This window comes from Adiantum capillus-veneris, chromosome 2 (assembly GCF_014529385.1).
Source record: "Adiantum capillus-veneris isolate H3 chromosome 2, ASM1452938v2, whole genome shotgun sequence".
Taxonomy (NCBI): domain Eukaryota; kingdom Viridiplantae; phylum Streptophyta; class Polypodiopsida; order Polypodiales; family Pteridaceae; genus Adiantum; species Adiantum capillus-veneris.
Genome location: NC_140932.1, coordinates 142,788,524 through 142,810,391, shown reverse-complemented (window position 1 = coordinate 142,810,391; position 21,868 = coordinate 142,788,524). Strand labels below are relative to the sequence as shown.

The following is a 21,868-nucleotide window of genomic DNA, read 5'->3' as shown; positions in this document are numbered from 1 at the left end:
TGATACCCACCTTTTACAGCTCTAGTAGTGTTTCTGTTTAGTTAGCTTGTTTCTTTCTTTTTATCCAGACCTTGTATCAGATTCACCGTGATGTAACTCTCTCGTCTCATAGGTTAATACAACCTTTAGAAGACGTTAATTTAACATTTCATTTCATTCTCTCTCTCTCTCTCTCTCTCTCTCTCTCTCTCTCTCTCTCTCTCTCTCTCTCTCTCTCTCTCTCTCTCTCTCTCTCTCTCTCTCTCTCTCTCTCTCTCTCTCTCTCTCTCTCTCTCTCTCTCTCTCTGTGCACGGAGGCGTCGGTATAACTCTCTGCACTCATCATCATACCAGCGGTTCTGAGGCATAGTCCCCGGGGGGGGGGGGTGCGTCCAGTGTGAGTGGTGTGTGGAAAAGAGCTAATAGCTGAAGTGTGGAGAACGGAAGAGATATGTGATGTGAGAACTGAGAGTGGTGTGGATGGGTGGAGGAGGCATAGGCCATGCTCGACCTCGGCTGAGTAAAGAGAGGCTAGCTCATGTGTGAAATGGATGGTGGTGTGTGGAGTGTGTGCTGTGGAGCTATGTGGGATGGTATCTCCGGTGATGGAGAAAGAGAGGTATGTGTGGTCGGCTCCGATGGGTATGGGTGGAATGGTGAAGGATGTGATAAGGTGTGTAGCCTCCCTGGGTCCCAGAATATAGTCGACTGTACTCCCCCCTCCCTCTGTAACTCCATGTGGCATACAAGTTAGGCCCCCTGAGGTGGGCCACTGGGCCATCCCGTTATAAATAACGAGACGGTGCTGGGAGCCAAGTCGAAGTAGGTGTCGTCCGTAGGCTGTGACTGGAGCTCTGTCTGCTGTGTCTCTCATAGTAGCCTCCTCATCTAGAGTGTGTAGTGCCTCTGGGTCCTCGTGGTCATATGTCTCACACTGCTCACTGCGCGTACGAGCATTGAAGTCTCCCATAAGGAAGACTTCACCCAGTGTGGAGTACTCCATAATCTCCTCCGTGAGGCATGCGTACGGTGACTCCTGCTCAATAGGGGCGAATCTGGAGCCTGTGGGAGCAAAGTAGCAAAGGGCAATGTAGACGATCCTGTCTCGTGAGAGCTCGAGGCGAATCCACATGTATCGGGCCTGTGGGTCCCGGGCAACAATCTGTAGTTTGCTGTGAAGCCCCTGTCTAAAAAGTATAGCCACTCCTCCTGAACCGCGAGTGGTGTGCTGGCGCATACATCCCCGATGTAGAGACTCCCATTGGAAACCATGTATCCGTGGTAACCCTCTCTCTGGGCTCTCGTGTGTCTCTGTAAGTAGAATGATGTCTCGACCTCTCATCACCTCCTCAAGTCTCTCTGGGTGTGTCCATAGGTCTCCATTGCAATTCCAAACCGTGACATGAATCTCCTCGTGTGTCCCACAGGCCGCGAGTCCCTATGCGATGGTCTTGCCATCAATGATAACCCTACCATCTCGATATACTGCCTTCTTCCCTTCTTTGCGGGCCTGGTGGACTCTAGGCATGCACGTGCGGCGGTGATCTTGTTGCATCTTTGTGAGGTCATCATCAAGATAAATCGGGGGGCCTTCTAGCCCTCTCAAGATGACCCTCTTTCGGAGGAAAGAAGTTCGAGACTCCTCGGAGGCGAATTGGAGGATGAGAGCTCTCTTCTTTGGATCTTTGCCGGCTCTCCAAACTTTGGAGAAAGGGATCTCTTCTTCCTTGTATCCCACTTTCTTGCATAAGGCTTTCCCATCGCTCTCGGGTGTGGACCCTTCTTCTTCTTTGATGCCGGTCACTCGCACATTGAGACGGCGAGCTTGTCGCATTTTCTCCTCCTCGATGGTTGTGTGTACGATGAGTACCTCATCTTTTTGGGCTTCCTCTCTTGCTACCTTCTTGATATTCTTTTTGACCACTTCGACCCATCCTTCTTTGGTGGCTTCTAATTTGTCCTCAATGCTTGCGGTGAGGGCTTTGGTGATCTCCTCCTTGAGGGCTTCCTTAGCCTCCTCTTTAATCTCTCCTTCCTCGGGGGTGAGGGATGTGATGGAAGCATGAAGGAGGTCGATTTGTGCCTTCATCTCTTCTTGCTCTTTCCTCCATCTCGCCCTCTCCTTCTCGTTCTCCCGTGCCCTTCTCTCCTTCTCCTCTTTGAGGTTTTGGATTTCCGCTCTCATGTCCTCTTTTTCTTCGTTCCATAGCTTGATGAAGGTGGCTTTCTCCTCCCTCCATATCTCTCTCTCCATCCACCATTCTTTCATGTCCTTCTCCAATTGTGCAAGCCTCTTGTTCGTGAGCATGAAGGTTGTCTTCATTGTCGATTTCGGCGTCTTGATGATGGGGGAAGACATAGTTGTATTCGGAGCTACCCTCTCTTCATATTGTGAAGAAGAGGGGAGAAGGGGAGTACGTGTATGTAGGCGTGTATGTGTGTAGGGTGTGTGTGGGTATGTATCCGTGTGTGTGTGTGTGTGTGTGTGTGTGTGTGAGAGAGAGAGAGAGAGAGAGAGAGAGAGAGAGAGAGAGAGAGAGAGAGAGAGAGAGAGAGAGAGATGGCTGTGTGATCGGGAGAGAGGAGGGGCTGCGTGAGGGGGAGGCTGGGGGGGGGCAGTTCAGCAGCAGGCGGCAACAGCAGGCGGGGGCAATGGCGGGAGCGACGCAACAGGGGGAGTCGGCAGCGAATGGCAGCGGCGGCAGGGGCGGCAGTGGCAGGTGGGGCTGCAGCAGCGGCTGTGCCGCGAACTGCTACAGTTGGGGATGGGCAGCGCGCGGACACGCAGGGCAGCAAGGGGCCGCAGTGGCAGAGAGAGCGCGCAAGCAGGGGGCAGGGGAGCAGCGAGGCGATGGCGAGCGAGCAGGAGAGGGAGAGAGAGAGGGTGTGCTCCTACTCAAAAGGAGCCCAGAGAGAGGGTTACCACGGATACATGGTTTCCAATGGGAGTCTCTACATCGGGGATGTATGCGCCAGCACACCACTCGCGGTTCAGGAGGAGTGGCTATACTTTTTAGACAGGGGCTTCACAGCAAACTATAGATTGTTGCCCGGGACCCACAGGCCCGATACATGTGGATTCGCCTCGAGCTCTCACGAGACAGGATCGTCTACATTGCCCTTTGCTACTTTGCTCCCACAGGCTCCAGATTCGCCCCTATTGAGCAGAATCACCATACGCATGCCTCACGGAGGAGATTATGGAGTACTCCACACTGGGTGAAGTCTTCCTTATGGGAGACTTCAATGCTCGTACGCGCAGTGAGCAGTGTGAGACATATGACCACGAGGACCCAGAGGCACTACACACTCTAGATGAGGAGGCTACTATGAGAGACACAGCAGACAGAGCTCCAGTCACAGCCTACGGACGACACCTACTTCGACTTGGCTCCCAGCACCGTCTCGTTATTTATAACGGGATGGCCCAGTGGCCCACCTCAGGGGGCCTGACTTGTATGCCACATGGAGTTACAGAGGGAGGGGGGAGTACAGTCGACTATATTCTGGGACCCAGGGAGGCTACACACCTTATCACATCCTTCACCATTCCACCCATACCCATCGGAGCCGACCACACATACCTCTCTTTCTCCATCACCGGAGATACCATCCCACATAGCTCCACAGCACACACTCCACACACCACCATCCATTTCACACATGAGCTAGCCTCTCTTTACTCAGCCGAGGTCGAGCATGGCCTATGCCTCCTCCACCCATCCACACCACTCTCAGTTCTCACATCACATATCTCTTCCGTTCTCCACACTTCAGCTATTAGCTCTTTTCCACACCACTCACACTGGACGCACCCCCCCCCCCCCCGGGACTATGCCTCAGAACCGCTGGTATGATGATGAGTGCAGAGAGTTATACCGACGCCTCCGTGCACGGCGAGCCTTAGGAGAGATCACAGAGAGAGAGGCCAGACGAGATATGAAGACGCTGACACGCCAAAAGCGGCGAGCATTCGAAGAGGCACAGGAGCTTGAGCTATACCGCCTATTCATGAGCATAGATAGCGCGACGGCATGGCGCACCCTGCGCGAGCCACGTCCGACCACAGCTATTGAGGATCCACAGATATGGCATGATTATGCAGAGCGCCTCTATGAGGTGTCAGGGCAGCCTCCTATCCCACAGCCACATGAGCCACGCCCCACGTGCTCCTCCTTCTTTACAGCAGAGATGGTAGAGAGGGCCATACGCCGCATGCAGCACAGACGATCAGCTGACCACACTGGATTACAGAGTGAGCACATCATTTATGCGGCCTCCACTATAGCCCCGTTGATTGCACATGTCTTCAACCGGGCTATAGGGGAGGGCTTCCCAGAGGAGTGGACACAGCACACCATAGTGCCTATCCACAAATCTGGCGACACCCTGGACCCAGGGAACTACAGAACTATCATGATTGGCCACACGATGGCCAAGCTATATGGAGCAGTACTTGAGGCACAGCTTAGCTGCTACGCAGAGACCGAGGGTTTACGAGCTCCAGGCCAGGCAGGTTTCAGACGAGCTTTCTCCACCACTGACCACATCTTCGTTCTGCGCTGCCTCATTGATGGGGCAAAGGCGCGGAAGAAGAGGCTTTACTGCTGCTTTGTGGATTTCCGCAAGGCCTTTGACACAGTCCCACGCGAGAGACTCTTCCAGCGCCTTCACAGCATTGGGGTACCGACAGAGATGATTTGGGCCATATATACTCTCTACGAGAGGGTGACGGGTCGAGTTCGTTGCCCAGGCGGCTTTTCAGAGACCATTGCTAGCACCATTGGTGTTAAGCAAGGATGCCCACTCTCCCCGACACTCTTTGGGCTCTACATCGACGAGATCTCCGACTACATACTACGAGCAGGGGGAGAGGGGAGCGACTTGGCAGGTACTCCGGTCCACATCATGTTATATGCTGATGATATTGTGTTGATTTCAGAGTCACCCGAGGGCTTGCAACGCCATCTTGAGGCCTTGGACGAATTCAGCACACACAAGGGGTTGACTGTGAACCTTGGCAAAACCAAGGTCATGATCTTTCACACATCCAGTGCAATGAGGAGCGCTGCCACCTTCACAGCAGCAGGAGGACAGGTTGATGTAGTCACCTCCTATGTCTATCTTGGCATCACATTCACTAGCCTACCAGGACCCTTCACTATGAGGCAGGCTGCTGCTGACAGGCTCACCCGAGGTTATGCAGCTCTGACCATGCTAGAGCGGAGATGCCACCAGGCACACTTTCAGGAGCCCCGCACGAAGGGCTGGCTTTTTGACACCTTAGTCACCCCGGCCCTGATGTACTCGGCGGCAGTATGGGCACCAGGATTGACAGATGACCAGTGGACACAGCTTGAGAGGCCACAGGTATGTATGATCTCACGCTTGCTCCGCAGCAAGAAGACAGTGCCACATGACATTATTAGAGCCGAGCTCGCCACACCACCTATGGTTGTAGAGGCATTATTCCAGACAGTCTGCTTCATCCAGAGGATGAGAGAGCTACCCCCTGACAGACTTACTCGTAGAGCATTTGAGGCAGCTATACAGCTATCAGAGAGTGGGCATGCGAGAGCTTGGTACTCACAGGTCAGAGCATGGTTTGAGGGACACGGTCTTGACATGGAGAGCCTACCACCATTCCAGTACGACCCCCACTCACCATCTGTTCACCTCTCTCGCAGTGAGAGAAACTTGGTATTGAGACAGGATCTGTGGCAGCTATACACTAGGAGAGTCTGGGAGTCACCTGGCTTGGGGACGAGGATGTCAGATTACAGAGACCAGTTTCTCACCATATTGTCTGGGGGGTTCATACAGAGACCACGCTATATGGACACATATATGCCACACAGCTCACGGGTGGCGATTGGTCAGCTGAGAGTGGCTTCACACAGGTTAGAGATTGAGATCGAGAGACATACTGGGGTTCCCAGGGAGGAGCGAGTCTGCAGAGCCTGCACAGAGGAGGTGGAGAGTGAGGAGCACTTTGTATGTAGATGCAGAGCATACACTGAGATCAAAGGCAGGTATGAGGCCTTATTCAGAGGACAGCCCACTCTCCGAGAGATCATGGACTCTCGAGATCAGAGACAGCTCGGACGTTTCTTACTAGAGATACAGAGCCATCGGAACACACTACTACAGCCACGCACAGCTACACAGACAGAGGGGAGACAGTCGCAGCTCACAGACTTCTTTCAGAGGATTGCCACCCCTACCTCACCAGATACTCAGAGAGGAGTGACACTCACACAGGCGGAGGTGAACCGAGCTAGACGACGACCACGAGTCACAGGCTACAGGGGCGTGAGCTCCCACCACCGACAGATCGAGGAGATCCGAGCCCGGGAGCGCCGTGCCACTGAGGAGCGAGTAGCTCAGATGAGGGCCGACCCGACAGATTTCATCCGGGTAGCCTTGGCACCAGCCCCGCCCATGTACCACATCTTACATCCCCCCATTTGTACAGGATGGAGCTAGAGAGCTTGATGCATTCTCATGATTGTACTACCTTGAGCATATAGACATGCATATACCCCTAGAGATAGAGCCCCATCCCTCCTCAGATACTCCATTACCTACATTCAGTTCAGTTTTGTATCAGTTTTGTTTCATTTGTCTTTCCGATAGACGGATGACATACACGCCATGTACATTTGATTTGTCTCATAGGCCGATTTCGGCCTGACATAGACGTTAAAAATCTTTCTTTCTTTCTTTTCTTTCTCTCTCTCTCTCTCTCTCTCTTTCACACACTGTTACATCCAGTTTACCGGGTACCTATTGTATCAGCTGCTACACCCACGTAGTTTTAGATTGTAGTAGTAGTAGTAGTATTTTGTTCCACTTCTAGTTCTTTTCTAGTTCTTTTGTACCCAGACATGGTATTAGATTCACTATTTTGTAACTGATTGGTCTCATAGGTCATTTTGGCCTTTTGAAGACGTTAATATAACATTTCATTTCATTTCATTTCTCTCTCATAGGACTTTGTATCAGATACACCGCATTGTAACTTTTTGGTCTTATAGGTCACTTTGGCCTTTTGACGACGTTAATATAACATTTCATTTCATTTCTCTCTCTCTTAGCAACCCTACTCGATATCGTTGAATCTCCAATAGATAAGAGGCCAAGACATCTCTGATCCTGGTATCTCATAACTTCAGATAGAGGTCCAAAACCCTCTCTAAAGAGGCAATGAAAGCGACCACCTATCTCATAGTATGCACTCCATATAGCATAATTGAGGCAACCAAAGTATCAGAAAGCCATAGCTTGGTGCCAGGCTCCTGAAACTGACTGAACCTGTGAACACATCCTCTCCAAACCTCCCAAAGCTGTGTATGCTCTAGTCAGTCTAGCCTCTATCGCTCTCCTATGGAGAAAATCGGGCCACTAAAAACCACCCCAAAGTAAGTGTACATATCCGTATACTCCACTCGGTCCTATCCATAAGTAAAAATGGGTGCTTATCGCCTAACCCATTGCATGTAATATTGAACACCATAGCCTTGGTCTTCACAAGGTTAACAGGCATACCAGTATCCTGCGCAAATGTTTGTAAAGCATCAAGATGGCATAGGTGAATCTAAAATAAGCACAATATCATCTGCATACAATAACAGAGGTATCCATGCCCCTGCGTGTGCTCCTTTGTCACCCTCCATCTCTTTGTAGTCTGAAGCCTCATCCACATACATGCCAAAAAGAGTGGGGGATAGTGGGCAGCCCTGTTTCACCCCAATCGTGGAGTGAATAATCTCTGACATCCCTAGGGCGTATGCACTCGCGCTGTAACTGTCTTGTACAAGGCCATGATCCCCCATATGAGCTCTACCGGCACTCCCAGCTTGTGCAGTCTGCGCACCAATCTGCCACTCCGAACTGTATCAGAAGCTTTGCAAAAATCCACAAAGCTACAATAAATCCTTCTCCCATGAAATATACCCTACTCAATAATAGCCTCATCCACATACATGCCAAAAGGAGTGGGGGATGGTGAGCAGCCCTGTTCCACCCCAATGGTGGAGTGAATAATCTCTCACATCCCTAGGGCGTATGCACTCATGCTGTAACTGTCTTGTACAAGGCCATGATCCCCCATATGAGCTCTACCGGCACTGCCGGCTCCTGCGGTCTGCGCATCAACCTGCCCCTCGAAACTGTATCAAAAGCTTTTCGGAAATGCGCAAAGCCACAATAAATCCTCCTCCATGAAATCTGCCCTCCTCAATAATAGCTTGTAGTGTGAGAATGTGATCTAGGGTAGAGAAACCCCTCCTGAAACCAGCTTGGCCTGGCGCTCGGATGCCCTCTCTTTTTGCCCATCCGTTCACCTCATGCTCAATGATGGATGCATATAATCCGGCTAGTAGAAAAAGATCATGATAGCACGGGAATTACAAGGCATAGTAGGGTCCCCAGATTTCAAAAAAGGTACAATCGTGGACATGCTCCAAGTAGTGGCTCAATGGGAATCAAACCCAAGAACATAATCAAGCATAGAGTCTTCTCAAGTGATCAATGGGAGTTTTAAATTAAAATGCCCTAGTGGATTAGCAAAGCACTAATCCTATATGGCTCTAATAACACTTGTTATTTCTATAGAGGCTTAATTAGCAAAGCGTTCCTAACAATTAGAGCAATAACCAATGGCACAATGCACAAGAGATAATCAAAATGAGATGAAACAAATTATTGATCATGAAACTCGCACTACAAGTGTGTACAAGATTAGGCTACTTAGGTAGAACTAGCAAGGTGTAGTAAAGTGTATCTGGCTCTAAGAGGCACCAAGAGGCCATGAAGTTAGGTGAAAGAAAGAAAGATCTTTTTACATCTATTAGAGATTGAGAGTGATTTAGAATCTTGTACAACTCATTCGGATGCTAGTATAGCTCATACACCTCACATGGAAGTCACCTCGAAAGTGTCACATAGGCTAATGATAGGGCTGGAGCAGATACACATCATATGTTGGTGCAAAGGCCGAAGGCCACATACCCATCAGTGTTCCCACCACTTGCAAAAGAAGTGAAAACCTCAAGCCTTTTAAATTTATGATGGACTTTTGTAGTGCACCACTTCACAAGCTAAAATCCACTACATAAAGAGTACTAAAATAAAACATACATAACTGACAGCTACAACCCCTGACCTGGTAATACTGGAGATGTCATTGCAGCTACTGGCTCCATGTTTCGACCAAAGACATCTGTCATGATGCACTCACAACGGAGAACATAGTCAACATCTTCTGAGCGAACCTTGTACGAATTTGTTCGTTGCAGGGGTAGAATCTCAAAAGATTTTGATCCTGCCGGAGAAATAGACCGCAACCTAGAAACAAAAAGTAAAACACACTCACACGGCCATTAACAAGCCAGAACTGTACATGATTATACCAACTTACCACTGATATTTGACATCCTTCTTATATTTGTTCCATGTCACTTCATCAGCTTCATTCTCAAACATTACACCTGTTGAGCTTAGCAGTTCACTCTCAATCGCCTTTCCACTTAAAAGTAGCTTTAGCGGCCGTGGAACATCTGCAAGGTTTTACTAATTTCAAGCTATCCATGACATGTGAGTTTTTCCTTTGTTGCCATAACAACGTTCCTCACCAAAAACATTTGCTCATCATTGAAGGACCTAACTTGTAATCTACTATGCTCTCCTTACATCCACAGGCTGTTATGTTATCTCTTAACAAATAATACTGTTTTTGGTTGTTATCAGGCTGTTTTTCGTTCTGGTAAAGAATGGAAGAACATTTTCAATCAAACCTACATGCAATGCACAAGAAAAAGAAAAACCTCCGATGAGTTGCCAGAATTTTTAAAAGTTAAAGAGGATTCGTAGCTCAAAGTGTCCTTTTTGCGCACCCAAAAGAACATTAGATTTCCCTTGATGAACCGCCACTTACATTTCATATCAATCACTTTACCTCGCTGGAAAGGTCACTGCAAAATATTCCAAAGCCGAAACTTTTCACCACTAAAATTTATTGTTTAATTGTGATGACTTAACTCATTCAAATGTTGGACCAAAAAGTCATATGGACTTTGCAAGGTTTCAAACCCTTTGAAATATGAAGATGGACAGTAACCTTTATTAGCAAAATGGTATTTGTTTCCCTGACCAAGCAAAACATATCAAAGCTTCGAATGTCTCTCTCTCCACACCAGCCAAAACACATTTCATGGCTATGATAATTATTAATTGATAACCATAAAAGTACAAAAAAACCAATCTTGGAAGTAAAGCAAAACAAGAATAATCTAACTGTAAAAGCTCTACAACAGCTCAAAGATAAGGGAACAGCAAGAAGATGAGGAATATAATGAGAACCTCTGCCACTCATTATCAGGTGAGGGCAAACCTCAATAAGCTTGAGTGATCGTTTATTTGTTTGAGTCCCTATTCTTCTTGATTTCAGTGACTGGATTGTTGGAGTCGTCGTCTCTACCTACGCTACATGATGACTCCTCGGCCTCCTTGAGTGGCTCGCTTTATTTTATCCTATAAAGTGTGTAGGGTTAAAGCATGAAAGGGCGGTCAGTTTTTAGGGCAGATCTAGGTGGTGTACTTCTTAAGCTTCATTTGTTCCCCTGTCTGAATTTATTAGGGACGTGGAAAATCTCCAAATTTGGAAAAGGCCACTTCGAGAACCTCTCTTACAGGCAAAGGTGACTGATTGTGACATTGTTGCATGCAAATGTACTAAACAAAAAGCTATCCACGCGCTACTCCATTTTCATGCACCCTGCATCAACAGAGCGAGGAAGAAGTGCGGCCGCCTGCCGCCTCCAAGCGACCTCCATCTTCACCCCATGTAGTGAACCTCTCTCTCTCTCTCTCTCTCTCTCTCCGATAAGAGAGAAGTGGAGGAGATGATTGCAAGGGCAGTCACACAAGCCAAGAAGGAGGCCGACAAGGCATTGAATCCCGAGGTACGCAAGATGGTGGAGAAGATAAAGCAAATGGAGGAAGAGCAGAAGCAACTAGAGGAGCAAATCACGGGACTCAAAGAGGAGGTCAACGTCTTGAAGGGAGAAGTGGCGGCATCAAAAGACCTCAAGGAAGAAGGGGAGATACATGAGGCCGATAAGGAAGCCATCAAGGAGGAAATCACCAAGGAGTTCACCAAAGCCATGGAGGTCAAGATGGAGGCCACCAAGGAAGGATGGGTGGATGTCGTGCGTAAAAAATTCACAAAGGAAGTAAAGGAAGAGAAGCGGCATGAAGAGACACTATGGATGCATGCCACCCTCGAGGAGAAGAAGATGAGAGAAACCCGTATGCTCAATGTAAGGGTAAGTGGTATCAAAGAGGAGCATGGATCATCACCGGAAAGTGACGGGAGAACAATGTGTGCCAAACTTGGGTACACCAACACCCCTTTCACCAAAGCATGGAGGGTAGGGAAAGACCCTCAAAAGAGGGTGCTCATGCTACAATTCAAAGACCTCATAGACAAAATCACCTTCCTAAAGAAGAGAATTGCATTGAGAGGATTAGGAGGAGCCCCCATTTACATTGATGAGGATCTCACCAAGACACAAGTGGAGCATCGAAAGCTTTGTATGCCCAAAATCATGCAAGCAAGGAAAGAGGGCAAGAAGGCTTTCTATAGAGATGGGCGAATCTTCATAGATGGAAAACCCATCGCATAGGGATTCGCCGCCTTTGAGACTACGGAGGCGACACAACACGAGATCACACTCGGAGTATGGAATTGTGACGGATGCCTATGGACTCAACCAGGCAGACTCGACGATCTGATGGAGGGGAGAGACATTGTGATGCTGACAGAGACACATGAGAGCCAAGAGAGAGGTCTACCACATGACCGGGGCTACCACTGAGAGTCCACATACAGGCGATACATAGGGAGGCAGGGGACATCACAAGGATCGGGGGGATTGCTCTTTTAGTGAGGAGAGAGCTACATGACAGGGTCACAGTAGTGAGCAGAGATGTAGAGGCCCGCTTCATGTGGGTGAGGATACAGCTAGCGCCAGACAGAGCCATGCATGTTGCACTGTCCTACTTCCCCCCACGCGGGTCACATTTCGCAAACCATACAGAGATACGACGAGCATCTACGACAGAGGAGAAGCCACCAAAAGAGGATGCCGATGAGAGTATGGTAGAGGAGGAGGAGGGACCACAGTCACAGTCACCCTTTCGGTTCTCTCGGAGGACCTCCTACACTACGCGGCATTGGGAGAGATCCTACTTGTAGGTGATTTCAATGCCCGCACACAGAGCTGTATGACTTTGATGATTCCACCCTACTCCATACCACAGCGGCGGAGGATGTGGGACTAGGGAGGACATCAGAGGACACAGGGAGTGACTCTACCAGATACGGATCACACTTACTGGCACTAGGATCAACACGCCACCTCTTGATCTACAACGGGATGTCCCGTTGGCCGATGTCCGGTGGATACACTTGCTTCCAAAAGGGAGGCAAAACAGGAGAGGGAGGCAAGAAAGGCCAGAGCACAGTGGACTACATCTTAGGCTCCACATGGGCCATGGATATTGTACGCTCCTTTACCATACCACCACGGCCCATCGGCGCGGATCATACACATCTCAACCTCTCTCTCAAAACCAGTTTACCGACACCACCTCCCCAGTCCCCCACGCAGCATACCACTATACACTTGAGTGAGGAGCTTTCCGAGATTTACAGATACCATGTGTACGCAGGGATCAGCCAGCTAGATCCTGACGCCCCACTCTCCACACTCACCACTGTGCTCACCTCCATACTCCACTCAGCAGCGCTCGAGAGCTTTCCCTCAACCATGCACTCCAGCGACACATCACGATCTGGGACGATGCCCCAGAATAGATGGTATGATGATGAGTGCAGACAGCTATATCAGAGGCTTAGGGCACAGCATATTACTGGGCAGATATCTGAGAGACAGATGCACTGACAAATGGGCACTCTTACTAGACGTAAGAGGAGAGCCTTTGAGGAGACACAGTGGTGGGATGTGTACCATACACTTCAGAGTCAAGAGGCAACGATCTCTTGGAGAGAGATGAGACAGCGGACCCCACCCACACCTATAGAGGACCCAACGGTAAGGCATGCATATGTAGAGACACTCTATTAGGTGCCGGCTCATCCCCCCCTTCCACACCCGGTGGCTCCTCGACCTACAGCTCCCACTCTCTTTACCATTGACATGGTGAGACGAGGCATTCAGAGTCTACAGCACTGCTGAGCCGCGGACCACACCGAACTTCAAGGTGAGAATTTTATATACGCTACACACACTTTGGCTCCATTGATTGCACACCTCTTCAACAGGGCATTGGCAGAGGGATTTCCAGAGAGCTAGACTATGCATACTATTGTGCCTTTACATAAGGCTGGAGACCGCATAGATCCAACCAACTACTGGACTATCATGATTGGTCATATGATGGCCAAGATTTATGGAGCAGTTTTAGAGTTAGAGTTGAGCAGATATGCAGAGACCGAGGGGCAACGCGCCTCCGGACAGGCAAGCTTCAAACGCACATTCTCTACTGTGGACCACATCTTCACTCTCAGATGCCTGATAGAGTAGTCACAGAGCCGAGGGAGACGCCTCTACTCTTTCTTTGTGGACTTCCGCAAAGCCTTTGACATAATCCCCAGAGAGAGACTACTACAGCGACTCATATCTATTGGGATACCCCCGGACATGATATGGGCCATATATGCTTTGTATGAGAGAGTGTCGGGTAGGGTCAGATGCCCAGGAGGACTATCAGATAGCATCACTAGCACCATCCGGTTGACACAGGGGTGTCCACTCTTCCCTACTCTATTCGGTCTATACATAGATGAGATGCAGGCCTACATCCGACAGAGAGGAGGAGCAGGCGCCGACCTATCAGGCACTCGGGTACATATTATGCTATATGCTAATGAAATTATTTTATTCGCAGAGTCACAGGAGGATCGCCAGCTCCACATACAAGCTCTAGACTTATTTTGTACACAGAGAGGAGTGATAGTGAACCTTGGCAAGACCAAGGTTTTGATATTCCACACATCAGGCATTGTTCGGAGGAGATCAGTTTTTTCTTTTGAGGGCAGCCAGATTGAGATAGTAGAGTCATATGTATACTTGGGCATCGCCTTTACAGCCAGGACTGGCCGCTCCTCTGGGGCACAGGCAGCCCGAGATCGCACCACACGAGTGTATGCAGCTCTAGCCATACTTGAGAGGGGATGCCATCACACATTGCCAGGAGCCCTGCACGTAGAGCTAGCTATTTGATACTTTGGTGACACCAGCTCTTCTATACGCTGCCTCAGTGTGGACCCCAGGATTATCAGAGTAGGCTTGGAGCAGACTCGAGAGGCCAGAGATATTGCTGATTGCCCGAATGATCGGGAGCAAGCCATCAGTGCCACATGATATTGTGAGAGCAGAGTTCGGTGCCCCACCCATGGTAGTGGAGGAACTATTTCAGACAGTGGGATACCTCCACAGGCTGCGAGACATGAGGGCAGATAGACTACCTCTCCTTGCTCTTGAGGCCTCCCGTGGGCTAGCAGACTCTAGGGATGAGAGATCATGGTACGCGAGTGTGACTAGATAGCTTCAGACATACGGCTACTCTATGGACAGATTGCCTCCCTCACAGTATGATCCAATGCACCATGCCAGGCACTCTCACACACTGAGAGGAACACAGTTGTCAGATATGAGCTCATACAGAGGCATGTAGAGCAGACTTGGCTCACACCTTCACGGCCATTGGCCACGAAGATGGCATATTACAGAGATCATTTCCTTATGCTCACAGAGGACAGGTTCATACAGAGGCCCCATTACATGGATATATATCTACCACATGGCATGAGGGTAGCCATCGGACAGCTCAGAGTATCATCCCACCAGCTTGAGATTGAGAGCGGCAGAGCAGCACAGGTCCCACGTGAGGCCAGGATATGCAGATTATGCAGGCAACGTAGAGTGTGAGATCCACTTCTTATGCAGATGCCCTCACTATGCGGAGATCAGATCACGGTACCCCACTCTATTTGACAGGCCAGAGGTCTCATTACAGACAGTAATGACATCATTAGATCAGAGACTACTTGGGAGACTCTTGGTGGAGATGCACCAGCATAGAGAGAGAGCCCTCCAGACGGGGGAAGGTGGAGGATCGGACAGGCAGACACACCTTACAGACTACTTCCAATCTAGAGTACCCATGCAGCCACAGCCATCCACACATCAGGGGAGGACTTTGATACGAGCTGAGGAGGCCAGAGCTAGGCGGAAACCACGACTACCAGGTATCGCTCCAAGGCCTCTTAGAGACACAGACGAGAGGTCCAGGCCATCAGGGATCGACATACAGCATATATTCAGAGGGCAGAGCACACACTAGACATGGCGGGCATAGCCAGAGTCCTCACATCAGGCTCACGGATGTAGCAGATACTACACCCTGCCATCACTACTGGATGGAGCTGATGTACAACACCACCCCCCTCCCTCCTCCCCTCACTGTCACTACACACATACATGCCTCTTTATGTACACCGGATGTTGTGTTATTACCCGGTCACCCCCACATCTGTACACCGGATGCTTTGTTATTACCCGGTCATTTTGCCAATACCAGATATCCAAAGGATATTCACATTTTTGTACATGGATCTATCTCATAGGCCAGTTTTCTTTGGCCTTTTGAAGACGTAAATAAAATCAATCTCTCTCTCTCTCTCTCTCTATATATATATATATATATATATATATATATATATATATATATATATATATGTACAATAGCCACGTCAGGACACTGTGGAGGAGATCACCACTTTACTCACTGAAACATTGCATGATATAGTAGCAAAGGCATACCCACACACTCAGCCAGATCAAAGATGTCGTTCTGGGAGCATGCCTCAAAACAGTTGGTATGACGAGGAGAGTAGAGAGACGACAACATAGCCTCAAAGGGATCTTCTCCTAGGGGTCATCAATCACAAACAGTCTCGGATAGCCTTCCGGCACCTCGTGCCACGGAAGAAGCAAGCGTTCCTAGCTCAGATGGAGCGAGACTTATACCCGTTGCTCTTGAGTAGAGACTCAAGAGAGGCATGGCGTTTCTTTCATGAGCATTCCCCTCCCGCAATAATTACTTCTCTTGATGTGTGGTGTCAATATGCAACATCCTTATATTCAGTCCCTGGACAGACACCCTTTCAAGATCCTCCTGAGCCATGCCCATCTACGAGTACCTTCTTTACCACTGAGATGGTAAAGACGGCCATTGACAGGATGAGGACTAGGAGGGCATATGATCATGATGGTCTAGTAGCAGAGCGCTTTATACATGCTAGAGATATTCTCGCAAAGGCTCTTGCAATTCTGTTCAATCTTGTCATGTGTGAGAGTCTACCTGAGACATGGAGACTATTAGCTATTTTCAAGGCACATGATCCTATGGAGCCTGGAAACTACCGTACTATTATGATTGGACACACATTGGCACGGTTGTATGCATCTATCTTTGAGCAGCGGCTGTGCAAATGGGCAGAGAGTGAGGGCATATGGGCAGTGGAACATGCCAGTTTCAGGAGAGGCTTCTCCACTCTTGACCATATTCTCACACTCAAAGCCATCATTGAGGAGGGTAGGACAAAATGGGAGACGGATTTATTGTAGCTTTATGGATTTTCGCAAAGCATTTGACATGGTGCACACAGTCAGATTGATGCGTAGACTACAGGAGATGGGAGTGCGCATTGAGTTGATTGGGGGATTATGGCTCTATACAGATCAATGGTGGGACATGTACGCATTCCAGAGGGGATACCTGATTTAGTTCACTCCACTATTGGAGTGAAACAAGGTTGTCCATTGTTTTCTGATTACATTGACAGAGAGGGTGACAGAGATGCCCAGCTGGCAGGGACATGGATTCCATTGTTGTTATATGTTGATGATATTGTGTTGTCCTCTGACTCACCAGAGGGTATGCAGTGACATTTGGATGCATTACATAGCTTTGCAGAGGATAGTGGATTGTTTGTAAACCTTGGTAAAACCAAGGTTATAGTGTTTAACAACACACTGCAGTGGATCACGAGATCAACACAACACCTACATTCACTTATGGTCAAGAGACTGTGGAGTCCACACATGCATCTTGGGGTAGTCTTCACTGGGCCAAGGCTTTCTTTTAAGAGAGCAGCAGAGACAAGACTGACCAGAGCGTATGCGGCCTTGGGAGGATTGGAGAGGATGTGTTCACAGGTTCACTTCCAGGAACCCGAACAAAGCTCAGGCTCTTTGATACCTTGGTAGCATCTGCTATGCACTACGAGGTTCAAGTTTGGGGACCCTTTGTGGGTCAGGATGGGTGGAGAGGTATGGAGAGGCCCTTGGCATCTATGATCTCTCCGCTAATTAGAGTCAAGGCCTCAGTGCACACAAGCGGAGTTAGCAACCTCTCCCTATAGAGATAGAGGCGCTTACCACATCAGTCTCCTTTATGTACAGCTTCGGGGATACTATCACAGACAGATATGCAAGATTGGCCCTTGAATCCTCCAGACAGCTAGCTTTATAGGGGGACACATCATGCTGGTATGCACAAATGTCATCATCGTTCCAAATACATGGCTTCAGTATGGACAGCTTGCCTCCCTTCCAGTATTCCCTTGATGCACCATCGATGTCACTTACACAGGTGGAGATTACTACTCGTTCACCACGACCTGACCCAATTGGACACAAGGAGGACATGGATAGAGCCAACACAAGAGTTGGACGCGAAGATGGTTTCTAAAGAGAGCATCTTCTCTACCTCACAAGGGATGGGTTTGTGATTCAACGCCCAGCTATATGGATACACATCTATCTCATGGGTTACAATGCACCATTGGTCAGATACGGACATCTTCACACTAGCTTGAGATTGAGACTAATACATTCAGAGTGATACCAACAGCTAGCAGGATATGCTGCCTATGCCATATAGAGCCAAAGAAAGAGATGCATTAACAACTCTTACAAACGTCATTATAATCCTCCTAGTACATACATCATAGTACCCGATATTGAGCACCACTCCAACCAATACTTGTCAATAGATCTAAAGGGCTGGCTAGATAAGTGGCAACATCCTACGGATCGACAAGGCTTGGCTAACACTCTTTCAAAACTCAAAGCCTACAAAGGATGACAAGTATGTTTTTGCGGCAATCGCAAAAGGTTTTGAGAAGACCTTATATGATATCAGCAAATATATGTGGGCTGCAATTCATGCCCACCGACTGCAAACGACGGCAATGTCCACTATCTTTTTTTAAAGGACACGATTCCTTCTATAAACAAACTTAGCCTAGTACAAAACCTTGTATATGCTACTTCCCATGAGGAAAGCAATTTTTTGACCATATTTAAAGTGCCAATGTAGCTCATGTAAACAAGGACTTGTCAAATCAGCAAAGTTATATTATATTCCTTTTTGCAGGATTTATTGTCTTTGTGTTTCAGCAAGGGGAAGTATCTTGTTTGAAAACTGGTAAGAACATTTTGTGTTCCAGTATTAAAATAATATTTTTGTATTTAAAGTAGTCATGCAGTCCAAGTGTGAAAAATGGTGTCTTTGGACGAGACACGCAACTCGGGTACTAGTTAAGTATAATGCAAAAGAGATGTATATTGAGCTACAAAAGTTCCTTGGCTAAACCCATTTGAAAACTACCTGTAAAAGTACTTTGGGCGGGCAGACAGAAAGTGCTTGTTTGGGCTGACCTGCAAGAGGTTCTGAAATTTCAGATAGGTTCCTACAGAAACCACTTGTGAACTACCTGTATGGTACTTTGCAGACTGACAGTTCTACAAGTGACACTCTGCAACTTACATCCCTATGGGAATGTTGTTGTACACATTTTCATCTATCTTTGTAGCTAGTTTGAACTTATGTGGCTCTCCTCTAAGGGTGCCAAGGGTATCTTAATCGATCTAACCAAGTGTAATGCCACAAGTACTTTTGGTTGACTAGCACGTATGTAATAGACATGCTTGACACTTCCACTAGCTCATAGTAATACCCCTCAACAAAAAGAGGAATTTGCAGAAATTATGTTTCAACAAGAATTCCTCAAGGCTCTTGTTGTTTTACATTTCTCCTTTGAGCACCTCAAAAGGTAGGAGTCAGCTCCGCCTTCATTGGCATTGGTGGAACATCAAATGATTTTGAAAGAAAGATGTGAAATCCTTCCATCCCATTTGCTTCACCAAAAGATCCTTGCGCTTCTTGCTTTCAAATGGGTTGAAGCAACGTCTTCAAACACCTTAACAGAAATTTAGACTGCATTTTCAAGTGTTTCTTTTGGACAGAGCATTAACCTCTTCGACCCACATTGAGGACATTCTCCCTTTAAGCAAGGCATCTTATGAAATGTGGACTCACTTGGTTTTGCACCTAACACCATTTTAATCAATGTGTTTACACTAACGTATGTGCCCGTGGCAACTTCACACTTACTCGGGGGCCCTTCTGGCAAGCATATAGCACACATGCAGCCACACCTATCTCCATGCAATCCTGTTTCATTTTGTCTCACATGGTTGAATGCTTCCTTGAGATATATCATCTGAATATGAGCAATATAGAAGCACGTGTAACGGTCATTCAACTTACGAACAAACCAAGGTTTTAATCCCTCAAATCATCTAAGTGAGATCTTGATCTGCCAATATTGCATTTGGAACCTCCTATAAAGCTCCCCTTTGTGCTAGAAAAAGTAAAACCCATAAGAGGCTTATAGTGGAAGTCCATAGAGCTAGACATAAAATTAAAGGAGGTCAAGTGCTAGAGATGTAACCGGTTTAAAACTATAGGAGAAGTGTGTACACGTGCAATTGGTATTTGTAAAGAACAGATAATTCAAAGATCTTGATACTCCATGACTACCTTTGAGAGGTACTCTATATGGGCATTTCTATCTCTAGAGTCCTTAGAGAGCCCCTCTACTCTCATGGCAATTCCATGACTACCATTGAAGGGAACTCTATGAACTTTTATTAGAGAAACCATTTAAAGTCTTTAGGTAAAAAAAGCGTTAGAATACCTCGCAAAGGTAGTCCATGACTACCTTTGAGAGGTACTCTATGACTTTTTTCTATCGCCACAGTACCTAATGAACCCATTTAAACTCTCATGGTACTTCCAGGACTACATGTGCGAGATATTCTAAGACTATCTTGGTTGATTAAAGGTTGATTCAAAGATCTTGGTACTCCATGACTACCTTTAAAAGGGATTATATGACCTTCTTCCATCTCCAGAGTACCTAAAGAGACTTTGTACTGTGATGGTACTTCCATGACTACCTTTGAAAGGAACTCTGTGACTTTTTTCTGCCTCCAAAGTACCTAGAGAACCCATTAAACTCGCATGGTACTTCCAGGACTACCTTTGCGAGGTATTCTAAGACTTTTTCTTTCTCCAAGTACCTAGAGAATCTCTTCACTTTCATGGTGCTTCCATTACTACCTTTGTTATATACTCTTAAGGATGTTATCTATCTCCAAAGTAGCTATAGTTTCAGAACTGGTGCCATAAGGTTCTTGAGTACTTATCTCTAAGGTACGTTTAGGGCTACTAAAACCTGTTCGTTATCATGCTAGCTGCTACCTCACAGAAAGCACATGTAAATAGTACCTATGGTTTTAAAGCACCAAGCCCTTTAACATGATAGTTTTATACCTATCAATAGTTTGTGTAGGAGATCTTTAAGTTTAAATCTACCTTCAAGCTATACCCTTAGATAGAACAATGTTTGAAGAAGGATAGGGTAAGAGTAATTGTTGTTCTCATGCTATCTTTTATCCCAAAGCAAAAGTACCTTGATCCTTGAACCTAGTGTCACGTGACACATCCCAACCCTATGTGTCCGTGGACAAGCTACACCACAGCAAGGTTCAGTCAGTCCAGTCACTTTAGATTAGCAGTGATCTGGCACTTTTGTGAGTCTATTCGTAGACCGTGCATGCCCAGTCACTTAGCATAGATGCATATCCTCCGGTTGCACACAGCATGATCATCAGTATTCCCTTCAGAATCCATCAGATTCAGCTAGGGGAATTTTCAAGTGCATTTAGCCTATTTTCCTATTTATTGGTATCTTCACTTATTATTTTTAAGTGACTTTCCAACAAAAGTAGGTAGGGCAATTTTGCTAAGTTAATATATAAGCAAACCCAAGTTAGCACTAAATGGCAGAAGAGGCAGCAAGAGCTTCCCGCTCAACAGGAAACTTCTCAACAGTACCCCCCAGCATCCACAGCGTTTTTGGATTCCATCCTCGCCGGGCCAGTTCCCACCATTGGCGTTTCCTTCACAGCAAGCCATCACCATTCCCCCCCAGTTACCTGGCGTTTCCTTATCCAACAACCATCGCCAGAAAGCACCTGAACCTGGCGTTTTTACCTGATCCCCATCAGCGTTTTCAGCCTTCACTAACGCTAGGCATCCACAGCGAACCTCAGCATTTGTAGCGTTTTTACAGCAGGATTGCAGCCCATTGAAAACGCTGCCCTATCTTGCAGATTTGCAGCTTTTCCAGCCAGCAACATCAGCGTTTTTACCCTCGGCATGACCCCCGAATAGACCAGTCATTTTCAGCCCTGAAACCAGCAAAAAACAATCAATTTCAGCCACCGAAACAGTCCCGAAATTCAACGATTATAAGATCTCAGATTTCAGCCATCAAGTCGTCGTCGTCATCATTGTCGTCATCATCGGCATAGTCCCATTGCATCAGTCCATTGCATACGCATTGTACACCTTTGTGCAATCAAAGTAGACCACTCTTGCCGAC

General features: G+C 47.5%; 1 protein-coding gene across 2 annotated transcripts in view; it reads right to left on the bottom strand.

Annotated features, from left to right (window-relative positions):
* The window catches only part of LOC147463770 (187-kDa microtubule-associated protein AIR9-like), a 203,495-nt gene that overhangs the window by 20,792 nt on the left and 160,835 nt on the right, over positions 1-21,868 (bottom strand). The window contains exons 30-31 of one of the 2 annotated variants that reach the window (XM_086490756.1): positions 9,401-9,539; positions 9,146-9,327 (exon numbers count right to left, since the gene is read on the bottom strand). In XM_086490756.1, the coding sequence (XP_086346882.1) occupies positions 9,146-9,327; positions 9,401-9,539 (321 nt within the window). Of the gene's footprint in view, positions 1-9,145; positions 9,328-9,400; positions 9,540-9,571; positions 9,954-21,868 lie in introns of those variants that run through there. The other variant, XM_086490765.1, reaches the window with a different exon arrangement.